We start from the raw sequence: 24,620 nt of genomic DNA on the forward strand, positions 1-24,620 counted from the left end.
CACAAGCATGAGAGCTCATTAGTCATGTCTGTTTGTCGCCAAAGTTATCTCCACTCACTGTTACCTCTATGTGGTATGGTACTGAAGCAGATATAGCCCAGACTTCATCTGGACATAAACATGATTATTATTATTATTTTGGATGTTGCCCATTGTCATAGGTTTTTTCAAACATGACATTTTGGAAACTGAATATGTCTCTATCATCAGGTAACCATTTTATGTCTTGGTAAGAGCTAGCCTTGGTCCTGAGACAGCAAAAGGATGGATACATCTGCAGCTTGCTAATAGGGTTCTGAAGAAGGAACTTTAGAAACTGTACTTTGTGTTTGAAGGTTGTTTCTCGTTATGTACATAGAAATTCAATGAAAGGAGGTAATATCTGAAAACATGCTATGAATATGGTGTTACCAGGGGCAGAGCTTTTATATTAACTGTTAGTGTGGTTGACACTTTGAAAAACAAAATTTAAAAAGTTGTCTGGCTTACTTTTGGGGTTCATTGGTACTCCATGCACTGGAACACAGCAGAGCAAATCAGACAAAATGCATTGTTAGCCAGCTTCAACCAGTGAGACATTATTACACTCACCACAAGCATAGCCTCAAATTGACTGGCTGGCTAACAATGCATTTTATCTTATTTATTCTTCTTTGTTCTGGTGTATGGAGTACTAGTAAATCACAAAAATAAAACAAGACATCTTATTTTTAAAAGTGTTATGCAGGCTGACGTGGTTAACATGAACAATCTGCCTCTCAGTCTTACATATCTGCAAAAAAGTTGACTGACTTCTGTTTTTTATCTCAATCTTGCAGGAAGGATATGAGGTTTGTGCAGGCGTGGTTTTTTATGAGTAGTGATGTTAAGGATATTGAGCAACTTCGCATGATGCACTTCTGTGTCCATTGGGACTGTATTCAGTAACCCAGCATATGCCTTGGGAATCATAAAGTAAAGCACATCTTTGGGAAGATGTTGGTTGTGGTGGGTTCTGATGGAATTTAGTTATCTGCTCATATGTAATTGCTGTGGTGTAGAAATACTATGAAGTGAAACTTCAGACCATATAATGAAAATAATCTGTCTGTAAAGAATACATGTAACAGAATCAGAACTATAGGATCTCCCGAACTTGCATTTTTTCGCCTTTGTCAGAATGCATGAATAATTGTTACAACACAGATTTGCTGTATTTAATTTTTTTATCAGTCATTTGAAAGACTTGCTTCATGTTCTGGTAAAATACCAGTGTTCTCCGAATATTATAAATGAAATTTAACTTGAATTGTATTTTTGTGAAATTAATGTAACACCAACATAATAAAATGGGCCACTCTTCTTTCTTTTCATATGTATAATCCTTCTGGGATAACTGACACACAGATGGAAGTCATTCATAATAGAATATTGTTTTCTATGAATTTCATTTTATGTCTGGATTATGTTAGGTTTTTATGGTTTTATACATGGATAAAAAGGGATGTTAACCCAATTTGAATAACTGCAAAATAATATAACAATCTTTTGGCCAAAATGTATTGTGGTCTGAATTATTTGAAAGGGGTGATTTATTTTCTTTAACAGCTTGGCTATTGAGATGTTGGTCTTATGGTGGTGTAAATGTTGAATGTGGTCTGGAACATTGGTAACCACCTACAAAACAGCATGACATCCAAACCCTGATGACCATTGACAACTTGGCTGTTGTTCTGATAGGCTCTTAAGACTCTTAAATTTTGCATATGTTTATGGAATTGTAAGTTACCCTGATTATGATTCCTGTAGTAATTTTTGACATTGCAGAAAACAAATTGGGACCAGTCTTAGAACACAGAATGTGGTCTTAGGAGATTTATCTGCATTCAACAAATCCTCAGATAGCTATTATGAAATTGACTTTCTATAGGCAAATGCTGGGAGAGTAGCTTAAAATTGGCATGACTAATCCTTGACATACTGTAGTTGATATTGAACCTTGTCACTTTTCGTCTGAGTCCTAAACTTGTAGGAGTGTGTGCACTGAGATGAATTTTTTTGCATCCAGCACATTCTGTATTGTAGGAAACCATTTTATTGTTACTAATGCTGCAGTTTTTAGGTAACATATTTTCATGTCTGCATGCAGTATTTATAAATGTAAATGCACCAGAGCAATGTCTTTTTGTTTTTGTGCTCAGTGAGAAGAGCGTAAGTCAGTATGTCTTGCATTTGACTAAAGCCCTTCATACTGAGCAAAATATATATTCTTTTGGATTAAACATTTAGTATGATTATAAAATACTTATGTAGTAATAACTATTATGACAGCACATCGACTATATTTTTTTAATGTTTGAAAATGGATAATTCAGAATGGTTATTACCTGATAACTGCTTGTTTCATATATGTGAGTAAATGAACAATGGAAACAGTAACATTTCATTTCTCCCTCTGTTTTGCGCTGCCAGTGGCAGTAAAATTAGTGAAGCCCAAGATTTTCTATATCAGGAATGGGTAATTATTATTTATTGGGGGATTTTATGAGGCTGTTAAACACAATTGTTAGTGGAGCTGCACGAGAAAAATCCTCCCAAGTTTTAGATACAGCTTTATCAGATTTTATTAAGTCTGTTTTTTATATGTGTATGCATACTTATACACCAAAAGGGATAGAAATATTTGTGCAAAAATCACATATCTGATTTAAATATTGCGTTAATTTAGAAATATTATCGGAATTACTAATTTCACATAGTGAAAGATGAAGTTGGAAGATGAAATTTAAATTTCTTTGCTCAGAAGTGGTATAAATACATCTGTTTAAAAAAAAGAATGCTACTTTACCTCGTGTGGTGAATATCAGGGCTGATTTGAGGTGGGTTGGCATCCATTCTGTGCAACATCGTCATTTTAATACAACTGGTCTTTTGTATTTTAGTAGTCACTAACAGAAGACATTACAGTGTTTCTATACTTTAAAGCAGCTTACTTAATGGACCCTATAACTTATGTTTCAAGTGACCACTTTAGGCAGGGGGTTACCCATTTAAATACTAACACTACTGTTTATGGATGAAAAATATTACTGTACATTTTATGTGTTAGGGTAGGTTAAGAGAGAATGTACTGTTTACATGGACATTTATCTGAGTAACTTGAAGTGAATGTCATTTTCACTTCTTGAAATCTCTGTGTAAACTGATTAGTTGTAGCAAGACACAGCATATTCAATACTAATTTCACAAAGCAATTAGGGCACTCAAAATCCATAAGTCAAGAAGCTTGTCTTGAGTACATACTACCTTCTGCCATCTATGACACATGATATGTAGCAATGGTTAAAAATCTTGTCAACATTGTGAGGAATGAAGCTTGTCTGGGTTTGGGAGTGTTTGTGTGCTTCCCTTATTCCCCAGACTTGTCTCCATGTGATTACTTTTTGTATAAATGAAAGCTTGTGTGTGCTGTTGACTCTGGTGTTTCTGACTGAAGTATACATTGTTATAATGACGATTGCATAGAAATTCTGCTAAGTAAATGGATAAACATGTGTATGATTTTTAGTTTTGGAAGTATTATATGTACTGCATTGTGTGTATATGTTTTTTTTACATTTCATTTGTATTAGTGCTAATGTGTACTGTGCATTCTAGAATATATCTATATTCCATGCAGTAGTTTGTAGATTATGGACAGTGTCATTCAGTCAAATGAAATTCATGCAGTTTCAAAAGTGTTACGTTCATTGACACAGCTCCAAAGGTACAATAATCTTTGTCACACTGCTTTTTAGAAACATTTTTATATGTATGAATTTGTTTGTCTAGCGAGTTCATTTCATAACACAGACATCGTGTTAGTGTGTTAGGAGGTAATAAGATAGTCTGCAACACTTTCGCTTGACTGACTCATGTGTTCTGTTTTTGTGTGTTGCTGCAATATGTTTCCCTCGTTTTATTGTACTGTAGTTGCCTCAACTTGTTGCCTGTTCAATATCAGTACTTCAGCTCCAGAGGATTGTAGCATGTTGTGTTCTGCCATTGTGGTACTCATGCTTCTCGTAGTACTAGCAGCATAGAACTAATAGATTCAGTAAAATAATCTTCTTGGGCAATTAGCCGCATCAGATGGTTACACAAAGAAACCAACTTTTAGATGTTTTCAGTCGCATCAGAACCTTGATGATGGGGACAGAGATGGTTCCCGAAACGTTGATTTCTTCGTGTAACCATTTGACATGGCTGATTGCCCGAGACGATTTTATTGAATGTAGTCTCTGCAGAAGCTTCAAATCATATGACTAATAGCTTATTTTAAATAACACTAGAATATGAAAATTGTTTTTCTACAGAGTAGAGCTTGTTAAAACAAGTACTTTAGGTTAAATTCATTAGTTTTTAATTTTTACATTATTATATTATAATTCTTGTTTATTCATTGATAAATGAAAGTGCAAAAGCTAATACCATAGTATTACACAAAAAATAAATTAATTTACCTTAATCTCAGTGAACATATTGGTCTTGTTTGGTATGTTGGGTTGTAGAAAGATTGGGGGTTATAAAACAAATTGTGTTGTATTGAATTTTGGTAAGCTTAATTCATAATACATCTACTTCAACTGAAGATAAGGTTTATACTTATTCATGTGGTTTGTTATAAAATTTGTTCCTTGTAAATATAGTTTTCATTGCCAAATACTGATATTTTATTGCTATCTGGGGCTTTAATATGCCTTGTTTTTTTCTGGATGGTCCTGAATTTTAGTTCCCATGTCCTGGAAAGGTGACCATGGGGCATTTATTGCCCAAGTTTTTATATGCACATGTAAATTTAGATTTTCTTTAAATGTTACACTCTTGGGCATTTGTATCATATATCACTTGCTTCTGTGTGTTACGAAACCACACCTTCCCCAGTTGGTACATTTCAGGACTTTCAAGCAGAAGAAAGAACATACCACCTCAGTGTTTAAGGAGTTACAAGAATTCTGGATTTACCAAAATCAGGCCATCAGTAAAACCATGAACATTTATATAGTATTTAATTTATATTAAATTTGTTCATTCTTAAGCATGTTTGCATTTGTAAATTTAAATCACAGTTTATGTAGTATTTAATTTGTATTGAATTTCTTCAGGCTTAGGTGTGGTTTGTATGTACCAGATGCAATATTTAGTGGATTTTGGAAATCAGGGAATAAGTTCTTATTTAATCTTGAAATAAGTGACAATTTATTACCATTTAAAATCACATTTACAAGTGTATATTTGCATACAGTTTCAGAAAAATTGAAGTACAATCAATGTAGCACTTTTTTTAGTTCTTTAACATCGGCTTTATTACTAATAAACACCATTATATTTGTGATGCTTGGTGTGGATGTGAAAAAGGTTAAGTTGATTTAGTTTTTGTTGTTCTACTGGTCTGTGGCTACTTGCACTGAAAGTAACATTGCTTAGGTCATTTATAGGCATAGAAGCTGAAAAACCTGAAATTTCAGTCATGTATTTTATCCTACTTTCATTATGTTTTTATTTTAAGATAAACTCAAAGTCTATTTTGGTTGTTTATAATTATCAGTTTGTATCAATGACTGTAACTTCATAAGGTTTTTGTTTTCCTTGTCAGGTTAAGTTCATTACCAGTACACTTTAATTTAGCTTGTATGCACCCAATTCTTGTTAAATATAGTTACTGATAAAATTAATGTGAATTTATTGTTAGGCTGATCTTCAGCATTATCTTTTGGGTTGTGGTGATGTGTGGTGTTGTAGACAGTTACAAAGAAACGCTTTGGAGGAACATGTCACTTTCATTTTCAGGGAGGAGATGGAGATGGTAAATTCTTTCAAAAGTTGGTAACCACCTGCAAGATCACATGGCATCACAACCAAGAAGACCACAATTGACATCAGTCACCACCATGAGAGCTTCATATGTCAGATATTCTTAAGCTGATGATTCTCTTTATTTTTTTAGGGTGGTAGTGAAAGTAGTTCATCAATGGACCCTCAGCTAGAACGGCAAGTGGAAACAATACGTAATCTTGTGGACTCATATATGAAGATTGTGACAAAGACTACTCGTGACCTTGTACCTAAGACTATTATGATGCTTATCATCAACAATGCAAAGGACTTCATCAATGGTGAACTTCTGGCACACCTATATGCTTCTGGAGACCAGGTAAAATGAATACATTAACCTGTTAATGTATCCCTGATTTTATGGAGGGGGGAGTCTATTATTTTCAACTATTGGTCCGAGAAAGAGGACCAGCTTTGTCAGATTTCAGGTTTTCATGACAGCAGATATGAAAATGTCTGTCATCTGGGATGATGTGGTTTGGTAGCAGTTTAGCAATGTTGCTGAGGCAGCAAACACTTCTGAAACTTCAATCAGCTTCTACCAGACTACACAGTGCAACTTCCCCAACCAGCCAAGCAATTACTGAACATTGTGTATTATGCACATAGATATTAAATAACAAATCTGACTATTGTGCAGTGACATGTGAAGAACCACCACAGTTTTTGACTTTTTGACCAATTAAATATAATTCCAAGACCATCTATTGTGTTTTTAAAGTAGGGCACAAGGGATTGAACTGTGTCCAGCAAGTTCAATGAATTATTTTTACTTGTTAATTTGTTTATTTATTGAAGAGTATATAGTAAGTAAATGTGTGAATTTATTATCTATTTTTCAGTCCCCTCTCCCCACTTGGGGATTAGCAGGAAATTTTCATCTCAAAATGCAGCAGACATTGTAGTGGTAGTTCACACATAGTACGAGAGCAGTATTTCACTTAACTGGAGGGACGTGGAGAATTTTAAAGAATTTAATTGATTTTTTAATTGTGATAGTTGTAAGTTCGTTTTTGTTACTGTCTGATCGTACCATATGTAATGTGTAACTGTTAATAATGGTCTTTTCCTGAAACAGGCACAGATGATGGAGGAAAGCCCAGAAGAGGCCCTGAAACGTGAGGAGATGATGCGGATGTACCATGCCTGTAAGGAGGCCCTTTGCATAATTGGTGATGTATCAATGGCTACAGTATCAACACCAGTTCCACCACCTATTAAGAATGACTGGCTGGCATCAGGATTGGACAATCCAAGGTAATCTGTTTCTTTGTAATGGTATGTTGCTTAATATAGAAAGGAATTCTGATTTTTTTTTAATTTCTTGTACATTGATCTTGTCAGGTAATGTATACCCTGATAAAATTATCTCACCCACAGTGCCATATAAACTCTGTATGGACTGAGTTGTAAGTATTAGTCTGAACTAAAATCTCCCAGGCATTTGGATTAAAAGTCAGAATTTATACACTTCTGCCAGAGGTGGTGTTACAAAATAAAACATTTTTTTAAAATCATCTGAAATTAAAATGACCTGGACAACAATGAGAAAATTATGATGGATTATGGAAAATTAAAACTTTGATATGCTAAATGATGCCTATGTAAAATATTACCAACTCCTATCAACATTTGGCAATGAACAAAGTAATTATATTTTGGAGGGGGGGATATTTTTAAGCAGTATGTTCATAAACAGTACAAATGACATGCCTATATGTTTACAAACTGTGTGAGTTTACTCTTAAAAAGATGCAAAGTGTAAGATGGTAATGGCAACACATTTGATCTCGCTAGTCCAGTGAGTAGAAGGAGTAGGTATATCTTTTTTAGTATTTTCTTAAGCATATTTTCAATTAGCCTACTTCCATTTTATGTTATTTCCTCACTTTAAGACAAAGGAACAAACTTTGAAGTGAATATACCTATGAGAAACAGATATATCTGAGTCTGTAAGTGCAACCTCTCTGTATAGGTTGTCACCACCCTCACCAGGTGGCCCACGCCGAACAATGCCCATGCAGCCTGTTGCAGCTCCAGGTTCTCGAGTACCTCCTCCACCTCCAGCTACTGGTCGTCCAGCACCTGCCATTCCTAACCGCCCAGGACCTGATATGAGTCAGCGTATGCCTCCTTCCTTGCCAGGACGGCCACAATCAGCGGGTCTGCCACCACCACTCATACCTTCGTGAGTACACAGATTTTATATTGCACTGCAGTGGTTTGTGTGGGCAGTCTTTGCAAGATCCATACAAGGTTTCATATGACATGTTAGAATATCCGAGAGTATATTTAAAGAGAATTACTATATCAAAGTGCAAGTCACTTAACTTTAGCTTTTGGTCTGCTTTAATTGACTGGGACACTTTATCATACATTTGTGCTGTCTTTCAGCTTACTGTTTACAGTTTTTCTTTGTAAACGTTTGATTTTCTCACAGTCTGCCTGTCATGAGCATAGCACCAGTTGGCATATGTTTCTGTTTGGTAGACATTCATTGACAGACTGACCCACTAATATACCATATTTCCTTGTACATTTCCCTCACATTTTTTCATTTATTTTAATAAAAATGGGTAGGTGAAACTGAATTTTTCCTTTTAGAAATGCAATATAACAATAAAATATTGATTACTGTTTGTTTCCATACAAAGTAGCACATGAGAACACTTTATTTTCTTGGAACTTGACATAATCTGCTTGTTCTGTATCCTGGTTCCTATTCAGCTACATCATGTTGACAGCAAAACATTTTATACAAAAGATACATAATTATTTTGAACACAGTATTACAAAAAGACCTTCAAATCTTAGCCCAAAAGCTAGCTGTAATAGCAGTTTTTTGTGTGGTTTTTCTCACCCTTCCAGAAAAATGCCAATATAGTGCCTTAAATTAGGCCATATCCATTCTAGTTAATTATCTGTTTATAATACCATCATTCAACATAAAATAGCCTTGAGTTGCTGACAGCATCATGAAATAAACCACAAAGAAATGCAATTTCTTGATAAAAAAAACATCAGTTGTGCTAGCATTTGAAATATTGCATTCTTTAGTGTTGACATTGTAAACTTCCCCACCAAAACATTCTATAGCCACTACATGAACATGATGGAAGATTCAGATTTTTTTAACAGTTGATACTGTCCAAAAACACATATGTTCGAATGTTTTATGCAAATTAGGTCTCATGATATATACTGACATTTTATCAGCTATGTTTGAAGATAGATTTATGAAAATAAGTATCCTGGTTTGGATTTGGCTTGTTGCTTCTTATTCCTGTTGTCTTGCTTATGACCTTGTGTGTTCTTGGAAGACTGGTTTATAGATGGTAATAGGATTTAAGAGCATAAGTATGGTGGTGTATGTAATAATCATTAGTAATACAATCAAAGGTATATGTCATTCGGAACCAAATGGTTTTCATAGCTAAATAATAAATATTGGGTTAATATGATGTACTTAGGTTAATACACATGCTTTGTTAAAGTTAGTGTGGGGTTTGTGTTAAAGAGTCAGAATATATTTTGATATTAAAAAAGATTAACATAATCCCTTTGTTTTAAATTAGTGTAGTTTTGAAAATTTTGAAGATGTAGGAAAAAAGTACCTTGGGGGAAAAAATCATAGTTTTATCAATGACGTAGTCTGAAGAGCAATCGGATAATGAAAACAGCAAGTGATGTAGGTAGAACAGAGCTGAAATTATAGTTACATGGCCCAGTGGAAGATGCAGATTATTACACAGTAAGAAGTGATGCTGGCTGAGAGGTTGGCACTCCTGCTTCATATTTAACAGGTCTTAGGTTTAAATCTCATCCCAGAGACCAAAAATGTATGTGTAATACCTTAAAATCTTAATTAGGTAACAAGCACTTCCTGTCACATCCTTTTTGATTCATTATTCACAATTCTCTCATCATTCAATGCTCTATAAACTTTAGATGTTGAACCATTATGTAAGTAAAACATACTCTATGCTTATCAAGTTCGTCTCATGGTCATGTGCCCTAGAAATGGAAGTGCAAAGTGAGAGGGTTATCTTCTTAAAGTGCAATTCATAAGTAATTTGATTGCAGATCATTGCAGTGAATCATAAGGTCTTACAGCTTTTGCACTTTGGCCTTTGAAAACAGAATTAACTACTGTGCATTCTGTAAATAAGTTTCATGGAACTGCATTTTTGTCAAGCTTATGTGATGTATTGTTCTCATGTTGTTACCAATATTTGCTTATTTTACGCAAAAATTTGATAATATTAATTTTGGTTTTTGGTGGTGCCATTCTGAATTATAAAAAAAAACAGTTTTATTTTCATCATGTTTGACCACCCTCATGAACATGATAATAATTCTTTGGTTTCCATAAGTGGGGAAATTATTGACTAGTTTAGTGACTTTAAGCTTCTTAAGGAAAACACTCCATGGGGTAAGGTAGTTAGTTTTTGTTATCATGTCTTCTGCTTAATAGTTGTGGAAAATGTGGAATTTAATTTTTGTGCTTGTGTTGAGAAGTATTAAAGTCATAGTTTAAATGTGATATGAAATGTTTCTGTGCCCCACAGTAGTGTTTTTGTGTATTTTTATTCTGAGGCTTATTCACATGTAAATTTGAGCTTGTGGGAGGTTATTTTTTGTACGTGTTTGTCTCTGCTTGGAGTGAAACATGGCATGTTTCTCTTTCAGACGGCGACAGTAACTGCATGAGACTTGAAATACTAACATCCTAACAGCTTTCTCTAAACTAATCTCTCTTCTTGTTCTTATACAAATGATAGACGGGCTCTCAAGTAAAATCTGTGAATCTCATGTACAATTATGTTACATTCTATTTGCTTATGTCACAAAAATATTCAGTTTGATAATGACATTGTCACTGATAACTCCATCTTGGATTGTTATTGTTGCTGCTACTTGCATATACTTACTGCAGCTTTGTTTCAGGGCTTGCAGTGTTTGACTTGTCCCCCCCCCCCCACCACCACCATTATAACATAGTTGAGGATCCTTTCTAAAGACATAATTCTTGAAGATGATTTTCTTCTGGGATGTTGCGCCATGTAGTCTGGTATAAGTTTACTGGCATCTTAGAGGTGGTTGCTGCCTCCATCATCAGCATGATGAAGGCACCATAAACCTCTGAAACATTGGTAATTTTCTACCAGATTACATGACTTCCCAGAAAACTCATCTTCATACTTGCCACTGTGAGAACCTGATATCTCACCGAGTTCATTTACGCTGTGAAGATTATAGTTAAATATATTTACCTCGACCACATGGTGTAGCTGATGTGTGTTTATTATGTTTCAAAGACTTATTAGTACTTATTTATTGGCTAAAGTTAAGTATAAGCTGCATTTTGTATATCAGAGTAAATTACTTTAGTGAAGCGTCCGAGGTATCGAGAGGACTGTACATCAGACGTCAAGGACAGTCTAAAATAATCATGAGAATAACCCAGAGTTTATAATGGGCAGGTTATAACAAACCAACAAATATGAAAAGTTTGTAAGTAATATAGTCTTTGAAAAAACTGCTCTTTTAATGTTGACAGTTAACAGTATTTCTTTAACCTCGAGTCAGTAAGTACATTCCTGAAGAGATACTGCAGCAGAAAGTAGGGCTAAAAGGTCCATTCAATTCTTTTTGTCTCTTATAGTTGTAATAGTTCTTAGTGTCAGTTTAGTGTATATAAATTGACTTTAGGTTTTGAGTAATAAATTGGAACAGTTCACATTCTGGGTTTGTAAACTTTTTGTTCTTCTTCAAGCACACAATTTTGGAATAACCGTGCAAAGAAATGACTTGCTTAATTGCAGTGTTGAATAAAATTATGTTACTACTATTTTTTCAATGATCATTATGAATTATCTGCTTGTTTAAGAAATGGGCATTAATTAACACAAAATAAAAGGTGTTATTTTCTTGCATTTGAATAAATCTGTTTTGTTTAATAGGAACACAAAACCATGATTTTTAATAACAAGAGAATTAAAATATTTAAATATTTAAAAATAACCGTCAATCACAATAAAATTAAAAGATTAAAAGATTAAAATATCATATTATGTTCCCTATCGAGTACTCGATTTACATATGGAACTTACACAACATGTTTCGGCTATATGTAGCCATCTTCTGGTGTATTATATATAAACTTTTTACTGAATTACTTTTTACGATTTTAATGATTTTTCTTCTGATGTTTTGCCCTTTATATTGATTCACCATTCGTTGTAGTACCATTTGTTGTAGTATCCCAGGTCGCAAATATGTTAATTTCGTATTACGTATTGATGTCGAAGTTCGTATATGGACTGTGAAGTAAATGTCCATATACGAACTTCGACATCAATACATAATACGAAATTAACATATTTGCGACCTGGGATACTACAACAAATGGTACTACAACGAATGGTGAATCAATATAAAGGACAAAACATCAGAAGAAAAATCATTAAAATCGTAAAAAGTAATTCAGTAAAAAGTTTATATATAATACACCAGAAGATGGCTACATATAGCCGAAACATGTTGTGTAAGTTCCATATGTAAATCGAGTACTCGATAGGGAACATAATATGATATTTTAATCTTTTAATTTTATTGTGATTGACGGTTATTTTTAAATATTTAAATATTTTAATACTATTAATTCACAATATGACGCATCTACAATACCTTAACAAGAGAATTGTTTACTTATTCAGTGTTTTTCTTATTGAGAAGTTCATGCACCTAGCAGCAGCAACCAGACACAGTTGTTAGTAGTTTATATTATATAAAAAATGCAGGCTTTGTGACACACGTGGGTTTCATTGAAACAGGCAGGTATTTAGTACGTAGCTGTCAGTACCATTGTTCTTGTGTCTTGTTTGTACATACAGGATTTGAAGCATTGCCTGAAGTGAAACAGAATGGAAAGTGAAAGTATAGTGCAAGAGATAGTAGCGTAGCAAAGTATGGGAGCATTGAAGGTTAGGTTTGATTTTATCATATCATAATCGGTTCTTAGTTCTGTTACTCTTTGCATCACTACAAACTGATTTTGTTCTCTTACATTCTAAATTGTGTTTCAGTGGGTAAAATGTGTATTCCAAATAGACTTTCCACTTTGGTATACATCCTTGTTATTTTTATGCAAAAGTCAGTATAAGTAAAGATCCAAGACATTTGTATTTAAGTAATACTTTGAAATTATAGTGTTAGAATGAATGTTTATAGTCATAAATGAAATGCACATGCAATTATTTGGTATACATGTTTGTAATTTTTATGCAAAAAGCCTGTATTGGCAGTGATTGAACATATTTCTCTTTGTGTAACAGTTAGAAATTATTGTATAGAAATGAGTGTTTATAGTCAGGAATCAAATGCACATGCAACACAGTATTGCACAGTTTCACAACTTTTTTATAATTTTTTTCCATAGTTTGTGGTAAAAAGCAGTCAGTAAGTATGTCATTGTTGGTCTTCTTGGTTGAAACATGTGAATTTGTAGGTAGATACCAATGTCTTGGAGGAACATTTCCTCCGTCTTCAGGGCTGACATGTGCCTTGAGGATGTAAGCAGTATATTCCTTTGAAACATTGTTGTGTTCCTACAGGTCCACATGGCATAACAACTCAGAAGAACATCATTGACATCTTCACTATCATAAGAACCTCAATCCCTTTTAGTTACCAGTGGGAATTACAGGATGACACTGCATTATGACACAAACATTGTGTGTGTTGAGAGTATTTCTTATTTATATATTTAAAAATGTGTTTCTTTGTATCTCATATGCGATTTTAAGTTATGTATTTTCATTGCATATTGCAGGACATTGGATTTTGTTGATAAATGTTTACTGGAGTTGATCTTTATAAAATGTTGGTTGTTATGTGTTATTCATTTTCAAATGTTGTTACAAATGTAACTACACCAGAAAAAGTATAATAGAGTCTGTTACATTCACATCCATAGCTCCATTTGATTCCACATGATGGGATTTTCTCACGTTTTCCACATGTTTTACATGTTCTGTTTTGTTATTATGTCAGGTATATTGTTGATCTGAAGAAATTTGGACAGGAAGTCATTATGCCACATTCAGGGCATTTGAAATTGCTCAATACATTGTTTTATAAAAGTTGTGTAGAAAGATTGGTTGATGGATTTACGTGCATTTATCAGGATTATATTTTGAGTCATTTTTAAATTATCTGTTATCAGAACACTCATGAATTTCATTTTTCAATCCAGTCAGTGAATATCACACATTATATTTGAATGTCAGACATGTAGAGTTATGTATTTGAATTGTGTAACTTTACGAGCCAGGATAACTCTTTGTGATGACTGGCTGTGGGATAGGTGACTGGGGGCTTGATTCTCAGCAGGGGCAGGAATTTTTCTCTTTAACATGTCCAGACTGGCTCTGAAGTCCATCGAGCCTTCCCTCCAGATGCTAACAGGGGCTGTTTCCCCATGATAAAGCAGCCACTCATTTTCATCTAGTACTGACAATAACTGTGAAGCTGTCTCCATCTCCCCATATATCTGTGCAGTATGGCAGTTAAGCAGAGGGACATCTTTTCCTTTATCTGCAGTGTAAGGAAATTAGGTATTGATTGAATTAGGAAATGGACACTTACTATGAGCCAAAAGAAGAGAAATCAGTCTATAACTTGGATTGTTGATTGTTTGCGCTGCTGCAGTCGATCCCAGGGCCAGGGAGGAATGGGGATGGGGATTGGGATGCCATTCATCCCCCAGCGCGCGCAGCAAGCCATCGGTCAAGCCGCTGCGCAAGCTGCGGCTCAGGCAGCAGTCAGTGAATTGAAGGGTGCATTCAGAACATCCACTAAACATTAAGAAAATCGTCATGACGTGGGTTAGTCTTAATGATGAGCGAAGGAAGTATCTTTAAGTGTGAATGGAATGCAAGGAAAATAAATCATGTATGAAATGCAATTGTATTTGGAGACAAATCCAGACAATCTGATGGATTAGTTCAATATACAAAATTTTATTAGAAAGTATAAACTAATTCTTGCGAACAAGAATAATTCCTGCATCTGTCAAATGCCATATTTTGAATGTCATCTGTACTGTTAGCCACACTTTGTCTTCCTATGAAAAATGTTTCATATTTCTTTATTAGATGAAAGTGCATGTGGCTTAAAGCATTATCAGAATAAATTAGCAATATAGTAGCATCCTTCTCTGTAATAGTCAGTGTAAGTTAAAAGGAATTAATATATGTTCTTTAGAAATGGGCAACATACATTTTTCACCATCAGAGTAAGGTCCCCTTGCGTTTGATAGTTCATTTTGCATGGCCGTGTGCCATCATCTGTATGTTTCTCATAATGCATTTTTATCCATTAGACTTTTCCTATATTTAATTACCTGTTATTAAGTCCAGTGCATCAGTCTTATTCTTCTGGCTGGCTAAACTTATTAAACAATCATAATTTATTTCTGTATGCAAGAGTGGAATGTCTGTTAATTTTGTCATGTACGTTTATTTATATTTAATCCTTTCTAGTTGTACAGCATATATTGCTTGTTGGCTCCTATTTCATTACTGTCTGTAGTAATGAGTCAGGTGAATGGTTTTGTAGAGATAAAAAACTCTTAATATAACTGACAGATATGTATATTAAACTGTTATGCAACTGTTATAAGTTATGTGACATGACATTTGTAGGCCTAAAATAAGATAACTGATTATTATGTAGGTTAAAGGACACCCCCTTTGTCAGAGCATGTGCATGAGTGAAACCAGAATGAGATAGTTCCAAACATTCTGTTATATAGACAAAATGTTTAACTTTGTGCATTAAAAATGAAAGACATTTAATTGCTAGAGTAGTTAGTTACACTTTCCATTCCATTATGAAAACTGATTGAAGTATTTGTTGGTTATTCTCTTCATAACACATCAGAAATTGGACATATAGTGAGGTGCAAAAAAATCTTTCATGATGAATATTGTAATGAATGTAATGAACATATATCATATAAATTTCATTAAAGGTCATTTATGGCTTTGTCAAATATAAGTTGCCATATCATCTTCATCACCACCGCTGCCACCACTACCACGATCACCACCACCACCACCACTATTATCACCATTATCATTATGCATGTCTGCATTTTGGGGAATGAAATTGCGGGGTTTGAGTCTTTTGATGTAATGTTGTATGCAGGCATTTTTACGGAATGTTACAAGCTCTCTTAATAAACATTCATGCACACAACCAGCTGATAGAAAATGCTAAGCTAATAGTATTGTTTTGTTACAGGTCATTTCTGTAATGACAGACATTACAATAGAGTTATTCTTATAGATTGTGAAAGTCAACATTTTAACAGTTGTGTAAGGAAATAACAGATCATGTGCCCTTTATTATGGCTGTTTATTAAATGTGGTTCTCAGAAAAGTAGTACTTTTTTCAGCATTATCTGGATAGAACTGCATTAATTTTAGGTAAACTTGTATTTCACATGGCTAGCGATAGTATAAAACTTATAGTAACTGTGGAAAATGCATGTTAAAGTATGTGTTACATTAATGATGGAGAGTAAACTGGATACACAACAAATTCTGTGGTTTAAATATGCCATTGGCAGTTCATACAAGTTCAAGTTTTAAAGTCATGATGAAACATTTCTTTCCTAAAACTTGGTACACAAGTTGAACTTTACAGATTATGTATGGTTCAGTGCTTTATGCAGCATCAGGAGGAGTTTTAAATTTTCCTGCAGTTCACTGTTTATTACTGATGTCAGTGCAATATATTTCATAGTTGTGATTTCCCCACACAGGTGAAATTCCTTGTACATTAGTTACACTCAACAACAGAAACAATGTTTGTTAATGTACATTTTCTATTCTGTCTAGATGTTTGCTGTATGTTTGAGCTTTGCTTAGCCTTCACTTCAGGTGTCGATGTATAGGAATATATTTTGTGTGTGTGTTTATGTGTTTATGCAGTGAGCAAACATGTATATACAGAGGAACAGATACTGCATATTGTAAAGCACTTGCATAAGATTTAATTCTCCACAGTTTCAAACCATATCAAGTTGTACAATGTTAAGATTTAGGCCAAACACCACTGACATAACTGATTTCTTGACCCAAAGTAAAAGTGTGTGTGTGTGTGTGTGTGCGCGCACATGTCTGCATGTATGTGTATGTAGTATAGATTGTTATGACTACTTCGTTTTAAGTAAGACAAGTTTGTTACCTTTGCTTAGATTGTGATGTGTTGTACCGGTTAAATGCATTGACCGAAAGGGAGGGTACATGTAAATAATGTTCTGCTCTTCAACTGTGTGGAAAGTAGCTCACTGCATTAAGTTTATTCTTTGTGCCATATGCTGTCATCTTGCACTTATTGTCACTGGTGTATCAGGGCTAATTGGGGTGGTAACAGGATGTGATGTTTGTTCAGAAGTACCGTGGAATTCAGTGAAGTAAGTACATCTGCCATCAGAGAAGTATGGCAACTGTGGAATATTGACATTTAATTTTAGATTATTATATGCATAGACATTTTCAGAAACACAATGATAACAAAATAAGATTCATTTAGGCTGTACCAACGAAGATTTGTTCACATCTGAACATGTTAAAAGACTTTGTAGCACAGTACTGTTTTTATGTCTATACTTATCACATTATGGTATTAAACTCTCATTCCAGGTCAGTATTATTCAATGCATATAGTAGCATAACCATAAGACATATGAGACAGTGTAGGCAATGTATATTAACAGTTTTCCTGATAATTTTGCAATATAGTTTATACAGTCAATGTATTTATGATGAACAACAAAGTTGTGTAAGATAGGTATAACCATTATGTGTAAATATGACATGTGCAGCAGGATCATAGCTTTCAAGACTTGAATCATTGCCCTTAAATTTTTTCTTTTGTCAAAATGTGATGATCGGGCACTGTATATGTACATATTCTCTTACTGATGGTATACACTTTATAGCCTGCTTGTTATTTGCATGTTGTAGTTTACACATACAGATTTGTTGCCCAGTAGTCATAATCATCATGTAATCATTTAATTTTTCATTTTATATTGAATTTCACTAAATCTAATTGTTAAGAGTGCTTTTTCCCCATATACCCAACTATGTTAAAGTATAATAGTAAATATTTGTATATATGCAACTAATAGATGTATCTTAAATAAGAAACTAAGTATATGACAAAAATGTGTAGAGTCAGTATATATATGTATGAGAGTCAATTATATTTAATGCATATTACATGAGACACTGTTCTGCACCTACATATTAGGATGTGTAGAATGATATAATTGGTCCAAACCTGAGAAGAAAATGTTTGGAGATCACTTGATGTGGAGAAGGGAGCTGTTTGGTGCTGTTCTCATCTCTGCTTTTCTGTTTGAATTCTAATCATAAAATTGTGTTCCTTGTATAAGGACTATAACAGCCAAGTTGAGGGCAAAATGAAAGCACTAGTCAAGTTGTGAGAACCAGGAGGCAAACATCATGTCTGACATTACTTTTTATTGTAAAGCAGAGTTACATGCCTTTCTAATGCAGACTAGATTTGTGTAATGAATGAAGAACATGTTTGATAAATATTCTAAATTATTCTACATAGTTTGATGTTAATCTGTATCATTGTTTCCCACTAGTGGCTGCACAAAAATTGTTGGAAGACACGAGTGTCAGGGTATTTTAATATTTCACAGTACTTCAAAAATTTAATGTTGCACTGGCAAACACAATAAGGTCTTGGGCATGTTATGCTGAAATATGCCCTCATCACAAAATTTTAAGCACCATTTATAATAATGCTGTCAGTTTGGAAAGCTAATAATACTTTGTGTTCATGCAGTTCTTTTCATTTATCCTTCTGGGTTGATTTCTCCTTCTGTTTTGTCCATATACGGTGACACATAACATTCTCATCTGAAGCAGCCCAAGACATTTAATTGTGAAGGTGACATACGCAGGAATGGGTGTTGTTGACATGTGAACATTTTTTTAAATTAAGTTTTCTCATTGAAGGTCTGTGTATATTTTCTTAAAGATTGTCTTTTGTGATGGTAAGTTTCTGCCAGCTGTAAAGTACAGACTGTCTGACAAAGAACTCTGGGATTTGAAGAAATCTATAGACCCAGACAACACAGAATATTGCATATAGCACAGAGTGACAAAATATTCAAGTTTCGTTGTGCAATGCATTGCAGTGCAAAGTAAAGTTTGAGGCTGTGAGTCATGGCATCTCCGAAAGACAAACCATTTTGTGTTCTAGTATGCTGAAACAAAATCTGTTGTGAGTGTACAGTGGAAGTTCTGTCATGAATATCTAAGAAAGCACTCTCCATCTGATTAAATGATCTGGCAATGGGTGCAGCAGTTCTTTGAAGCAGGAAGTATTCAGAAAGGTAAATCACCCAGAAAACCCAGCACCATGGCAGGCAGCATTGAACACATCAAGCAGGCGTTTCTTTGAAGCTGTAAGATATCTGTGATGGGAAAGTAAGCAGCTGCAGATCCCAAGGAACATGATACGTGGTGTTCTTTACAAGTGCCTTAGACTTTGTGGGTATAAAAGGCAGCTAATGTAACAGATTGAGCCAGAAGATCATTAAAAAAATACATGAACTTTGCAAAACATTTCTTGCAACAGATTGACGAATGTGACACTTCTCAGTCGCATTCTGTGTACAGATGAGGCCACATTTTGAGTGCAGTGATGTGCAAAAATTGCAGAACTTGGGGTTCCAAAAACCCACATCACATCAGTGAACACACCCATGATAATACAAGATGAATGTGTGTTGTGTGGACTCATTCAGTAAAGCCATTGGTCCATTTTTCTTTGCAGAGAACAGTTATTAGTGTTTTTTACTTGGACATGCTATTGAACGTTGTGTTACTTCAAACAGAACTTTGAATATTGTCTTGACATTTGTAGTGCTATTAATGGGGCCCATATTGAGTTGTATAAAGTTTATATCTAAAACCCTATACAGTATTGCATTGGGCTAATTCATATTTCAAGCTTGATGTGTTGTGTGGTTTCATTTTCCTGCTTGGACTGTTCTCTATCCTGTGTGTTAACAAATACTACACTGCCAAATCCCGGAGTTCTTTCATACACCCTGCACAAATTAGATCATGGTAAATAAAATATGGTCCAAGAATCTGAATTCAAGGTGTCTTGGAATAATCATGTATATTACCTGTGAAGCTTATAAATTAACTATACTGTACCATATATATCTTGATGGTTTCTCAAGACATGTCAATGAAAATACTTGGTTTTGGTATTATTCTTGAATTTGTAGTTCAATTACAGACTTACAACTGCATTGTTTTGTATTTAGAATATTTTTCAGTCAAATACTGTGGTCAGGTACACTAATATTTTCTTCTGTCCTTTTCTCTTGCATGATTCTAAAGTGGTCTATGACTGCACTCCTGTCTATTTCCCTTTCATCATATCCATAATATATGAATACTAGATACAACATTATGAAACAGTCTTCAGTCTAACACAGTAATTTTGCCACTATTGTTTATTCCATAAATATCAATTCATATTTTAATGTTTTACCTTTTATTTTATTTAATTTCTTAACATGTGCATGGAACTCAGGCAGCCTTTCAGTTTTATCTTATATCATTTTTAAATTTTAATCTTGTATTTCTAAATTAACTTGAAGTTTTAATCCATGTTAATTCTGTGGTGTTTGTTAAGAGGGGTAAATTCAAACATAATTCATATTAACTTAAGCCCTTTATATGAAGTATTAAGGAATTATTCTCTCAACATGAACTTCTGTACTAAAGAAAGGTGTTATGTAGTTTGGCTGCTTTATCACAGGGACTTGTGACAGCTCTGAGATTCCAGTACTTTAAGTTGGATGGCTTATGATATTAAATGCGGTTTATAACTGATTTCGTACAGTTTATGATGGAATAGCTAAGTCTACTAACTAGTCTGTGGGTTGGATGACTAGGGTTTGGTTCCTGGCAAGTGTGGGAATTTTTCTTTTTCCACCACTGAATGTTGGACACTAAAGAAGTTTCAGTGGTATGTGTATAAGAGTGTAGTAGTGTAGATATAAAATAACAGTTAAGATTATGACAAAAGATGCATAGAATTAAGAGAAATAACATGTTTCATGATATGTGAAGTTTAAAATGATAGAAAACAACACAGACTTATAAAAAGTAACAATAAAATATAACTGGCCATTCATTTATTTATTCATTATATTTTCTCATTCTCTTAATCAGCTGTATTCTCCTTTAAATGAAACATTACATAGTTATTGAAGTGGCTGTCTGTCTGTCAGCATCAGTCTAATTTATCATTATTTTGTAGAGATTTATGCAGCACCAATTATTGAGTACATGACTTACAAGTTAAAAAGAGACCACACACTTATATCACCATACCCCTTTACTCATTCTGCTCTCAAACTTTTCCACACTTTTTTGGATCTTGATAAATAATTTACTTTGTTTTGATGTTTTGTATTGTAAAGTATAATTTTGTTTACTATCTAAATAGATGGCTTACAGAACCCGAAGGTTCATCACCAAACTCACCACTGCCCTTCACCAGACCCTGTCCTGGGCCAACAAAATCCAGTCTCTTGTTAACATATATAACTATTTTCTTTGTGAATATTATGCAGAAACACTGTTATTTTACATAAAAATTACACTTGTTTAAATTATGAATTTGTGGTCATTGAATGGGTGACAGTACCTTTGTAAGAAAGTTCTGGATCATAATTTTGACAGATTCTGCCAGAAAAGAGAAAAATTCTTCTCATGACGTGTTCATAGGGCTTTATTTGACAACTGTTTATTTATTCAGCTTTTCTGATTGTGATTTTACTATGTAAATTTATTTATATTGCCATACACAGGAATTTAATGATTTTATTCCACCATTTGATTTTTTCTGGACACCATAATGGTAAATTGAATATTGAATACCACTAAGGACATTTATTATATGTTGGGGCGTTATTATAGACGTGCTCTTGTTTGAAATAAATGGTACGAGTACAGTATTTGCAGGAACACAGAGCATAATTAGAGCTTCTGGCATTAAAACAATCTCATGCTGTACAGTTATTTTCAAATGTTTTAAACAGTGTAATGGGGTGGGAGAAAATTATAAGTTGTTGAGTTTCAGTTAAGTCTTCAGGTTAATATTGAAGCTTTGTCCAGTCTTGTCCTTCTATTAAGGAAGGAAAATTAAAATGGGCTTCCATAAGCTGTATGTGAAACTATATGAAGAAGCCTTTCATCTTTCCAGATTCATGTTTCATCGTAAACATTGTTAGTCACAGAAATGTATTTTTTGTATGTTTTTTGCTCATACACATTATATTGTTGAGTAAGCATAATACAGTGGCATTTTCTGTGGTGGGAGAATATAAATTGCTTGCTTGCTGTGAACATTCTTGCTTTATTATAAGGTAGACACTTGAGGACCAAATTATTATCAATTAAGATACTTAATTCAGATATATATATTACAGTGGACCAACTTGTTCCAGATATATATATTTGATCTGTAGCTTTCTTAAACTTTCTTCTGAAGGTTTTTTTATTGCTAATACTTGTTTTTGCATATGGCTCATTGTTACATAAGTGAATAATGGCTATACCAGAGACAGAGATTTCAGACAGTTTTAGTGGAACACATTATATCAAATTGATAAAAAGAGGCCAAAAGACACATTCTTAAGGATATTTACTGATACTTTCTTCTCAGAACTTTATGTGTAAAATGTGCAGGTGAAAACTTGTGTGTTTCTATCCTGTGTCTTCTTTCTTATGTCCTGATTCTACTAGTTATTAAGTCTTGCTTCCTATAATTTTATATGACTTCATAATAATAATATTAGGAAGCAGTATATACATACAAGCCAAATAAATATTTAATACTGAGAACAAATTTGATCTAGACACCGATTTAAAAAATACAATTCTTTATGTTTTAAAAATAAGTTTTAATGTTTCTGTTGTTCATTGTCTTATACTACAATTTTTGTTTTTGCCGTAGTGAAATTGCACTTATATTTTGATTGGTATAATGAGAAACATTGTGTTCATCGAAACAACTATTTTATTGGTCTTCAGTGCCACATTTCTAGTTTATAATTCTACTACATTTAATTTAGGGATACTACTTTGTTGTGTAATCTTATTCTGATGTGGCTGCATTAAAATTAATTTGCCTGGGAGTGATCAATTTGACAGAAGCCTGTTTTACACCAAAATATGAACTGCATTGTTCTGCTGTTTGTGTATATGCACACAATAATAATATGTTCAGTATTTTTTTTAAATCACTGAAGCTCAAAAGCAAATGAAGTCCAGTGATTATGTATTTAGATGATAAATCAATTGAATGATTGTTATTTGCACCAAGGCTAAAGTAGGATAATAACTATAATCAGAATGTACATTTGTTGGATTGTATAGAATAATTGTTGTTGATGAAAATTCACTAATTTTCCCTTTGAGAAATGTTACATTGGTTATAATAGTTGTCAGTGGAGATTAATTTAATAAAGTATCTTTACTGGCAAATTTTTTTAGTCTTGGAACATGTATTTCTTTCTCATTGAATTCAAACATCAGATTTTGTAGTGGATGAAAGGATCATCTGTTATTTGAAGTTGATGGGAACCTATTGTCTTCCGTTCATCACAATGTAGCATTTTCCTTACTATCCTGTTTATTGCTTTACTCATCTGGAAAGGCAGATTATTTGAATGTACAGGTCTGGTGAAGATAAAGCTTTTAACAAACTGCAATTACAGAAGGAATACAGCAGGAATCTGTTTACTGGTAAATACGCTACTTCTTCATATATGTCATAAATGAAGTTGAGAATTGTAGTAAATATGAATATTAGTGTGCTTTTTAATAGGAAGAAAAACACGTAGCTGTTTGACCCATGCATGGAAGCCTTTTAAAACACAAAAGGGGATTAACAATCTTCTGCATGTAAACTAACTTCAAGGATAGCTGTCATATTTTTATGTTAAAATATTTTGTGTTGTTATATGGTTGCAATGCCCTTGGTTTATATAAGTTTAAAATGGCACAGTTCTTAGTTCTGAATTACTGTTTGACCAGTTTCTCAGTCTGTAGTATTCTGTAGTTCAGATTTTATCTTCTATGTTCGTCATCATGTAGTGGATGTAGTTTGATGCCAGTGTAGCAGCACTTGTTTATTGGTCAGTGGAATTGAATCATTGTTTGACATCTGATAGAAGGATGGTAGTGTTGGTCATTTGAAAGGAGGAATGCAACTGGCGGAAAAGTGTAACAGTTTTTGAGATGCTGTCCAACATACTTGCTATATTTTTCTTTTGTGTAGAGCATGTGTCTATCTTTAATCTTGTGTTTTCTTATAATAATATTTTTACTGGCTGGTGATATTCAGGTAAAATACTGCATTTCAGTTTCATAGCTACATTGGGGCTTTTTTATATCAAAAGGTACACATTAGTTTGTTCTTTCATGCCTTTATCTTAGCTTTAAAAATACAAATTTCCTTTTCAGTCTGGACAGCATTGTTTTAAGTTTTTTCAGTAAAGTACATTATAATACACTTATTGCACTGAACATATTTAGTATTCACTGATATACGTGTGTGTGTATTGTTTTAAATTTGTATGTCTTTACAAATATTATTAGAGTGTTCGGACTATGGAGGATGAG

General features: G+C 33.7%; 1 protein-coding gene across 7 annotated transcripts in view; it reads left to right on the forward strand.

Annotated features, from left to right (window-relative positions):
* shi (dynamin-1 shibire) overlaps window positions 1-24,620 on the forward strand; it is a 54,416-nt gene that overhangs the window by 26,517 nt on the left and 3,279 nt on the right. For 2 of the 7 annotated variants that reach the window (XM_022067000.2, XM_022067003.2), the window contains 4 exons: window positions 5,966-6,172; window positions 6,932-7,110; window positions 7,829-8,041; window positions 14,566-23,484. In XM_022067000.2, the coding sequence (XP_021922692.1) occupies window positions 5,966-6,172; window positions 6,932-7,110; window positions 7,829-8,041; window positions 14,566-14,722 (756 nt within the window). In that variant the 3' untranslated portion in view covers window positions 14,723-23,484. The other 5 variants (XM_022067001.2, XM_022067006.2, XM_022067007.2 and 2 more) reach the window with 5 other exon arrangements.

Source organism: Zootermopsis nevadensis, unplaced genomic scaffold (assembly GCF_977971745.1).
Source record: "Zootermopsis nevadensis isolate Lab colony 2312 unplaced genomic scaffold, Znev_1.0 Znev_ptg000061l, whole genome shotgun sequence".
Taxonomy (NCBI): Eukaryota; Metazoa; Arthropoda; class Insecta; order Blattodea; family Termopsidae; genus Zootermopsis; species Zootermopsis nevadensis.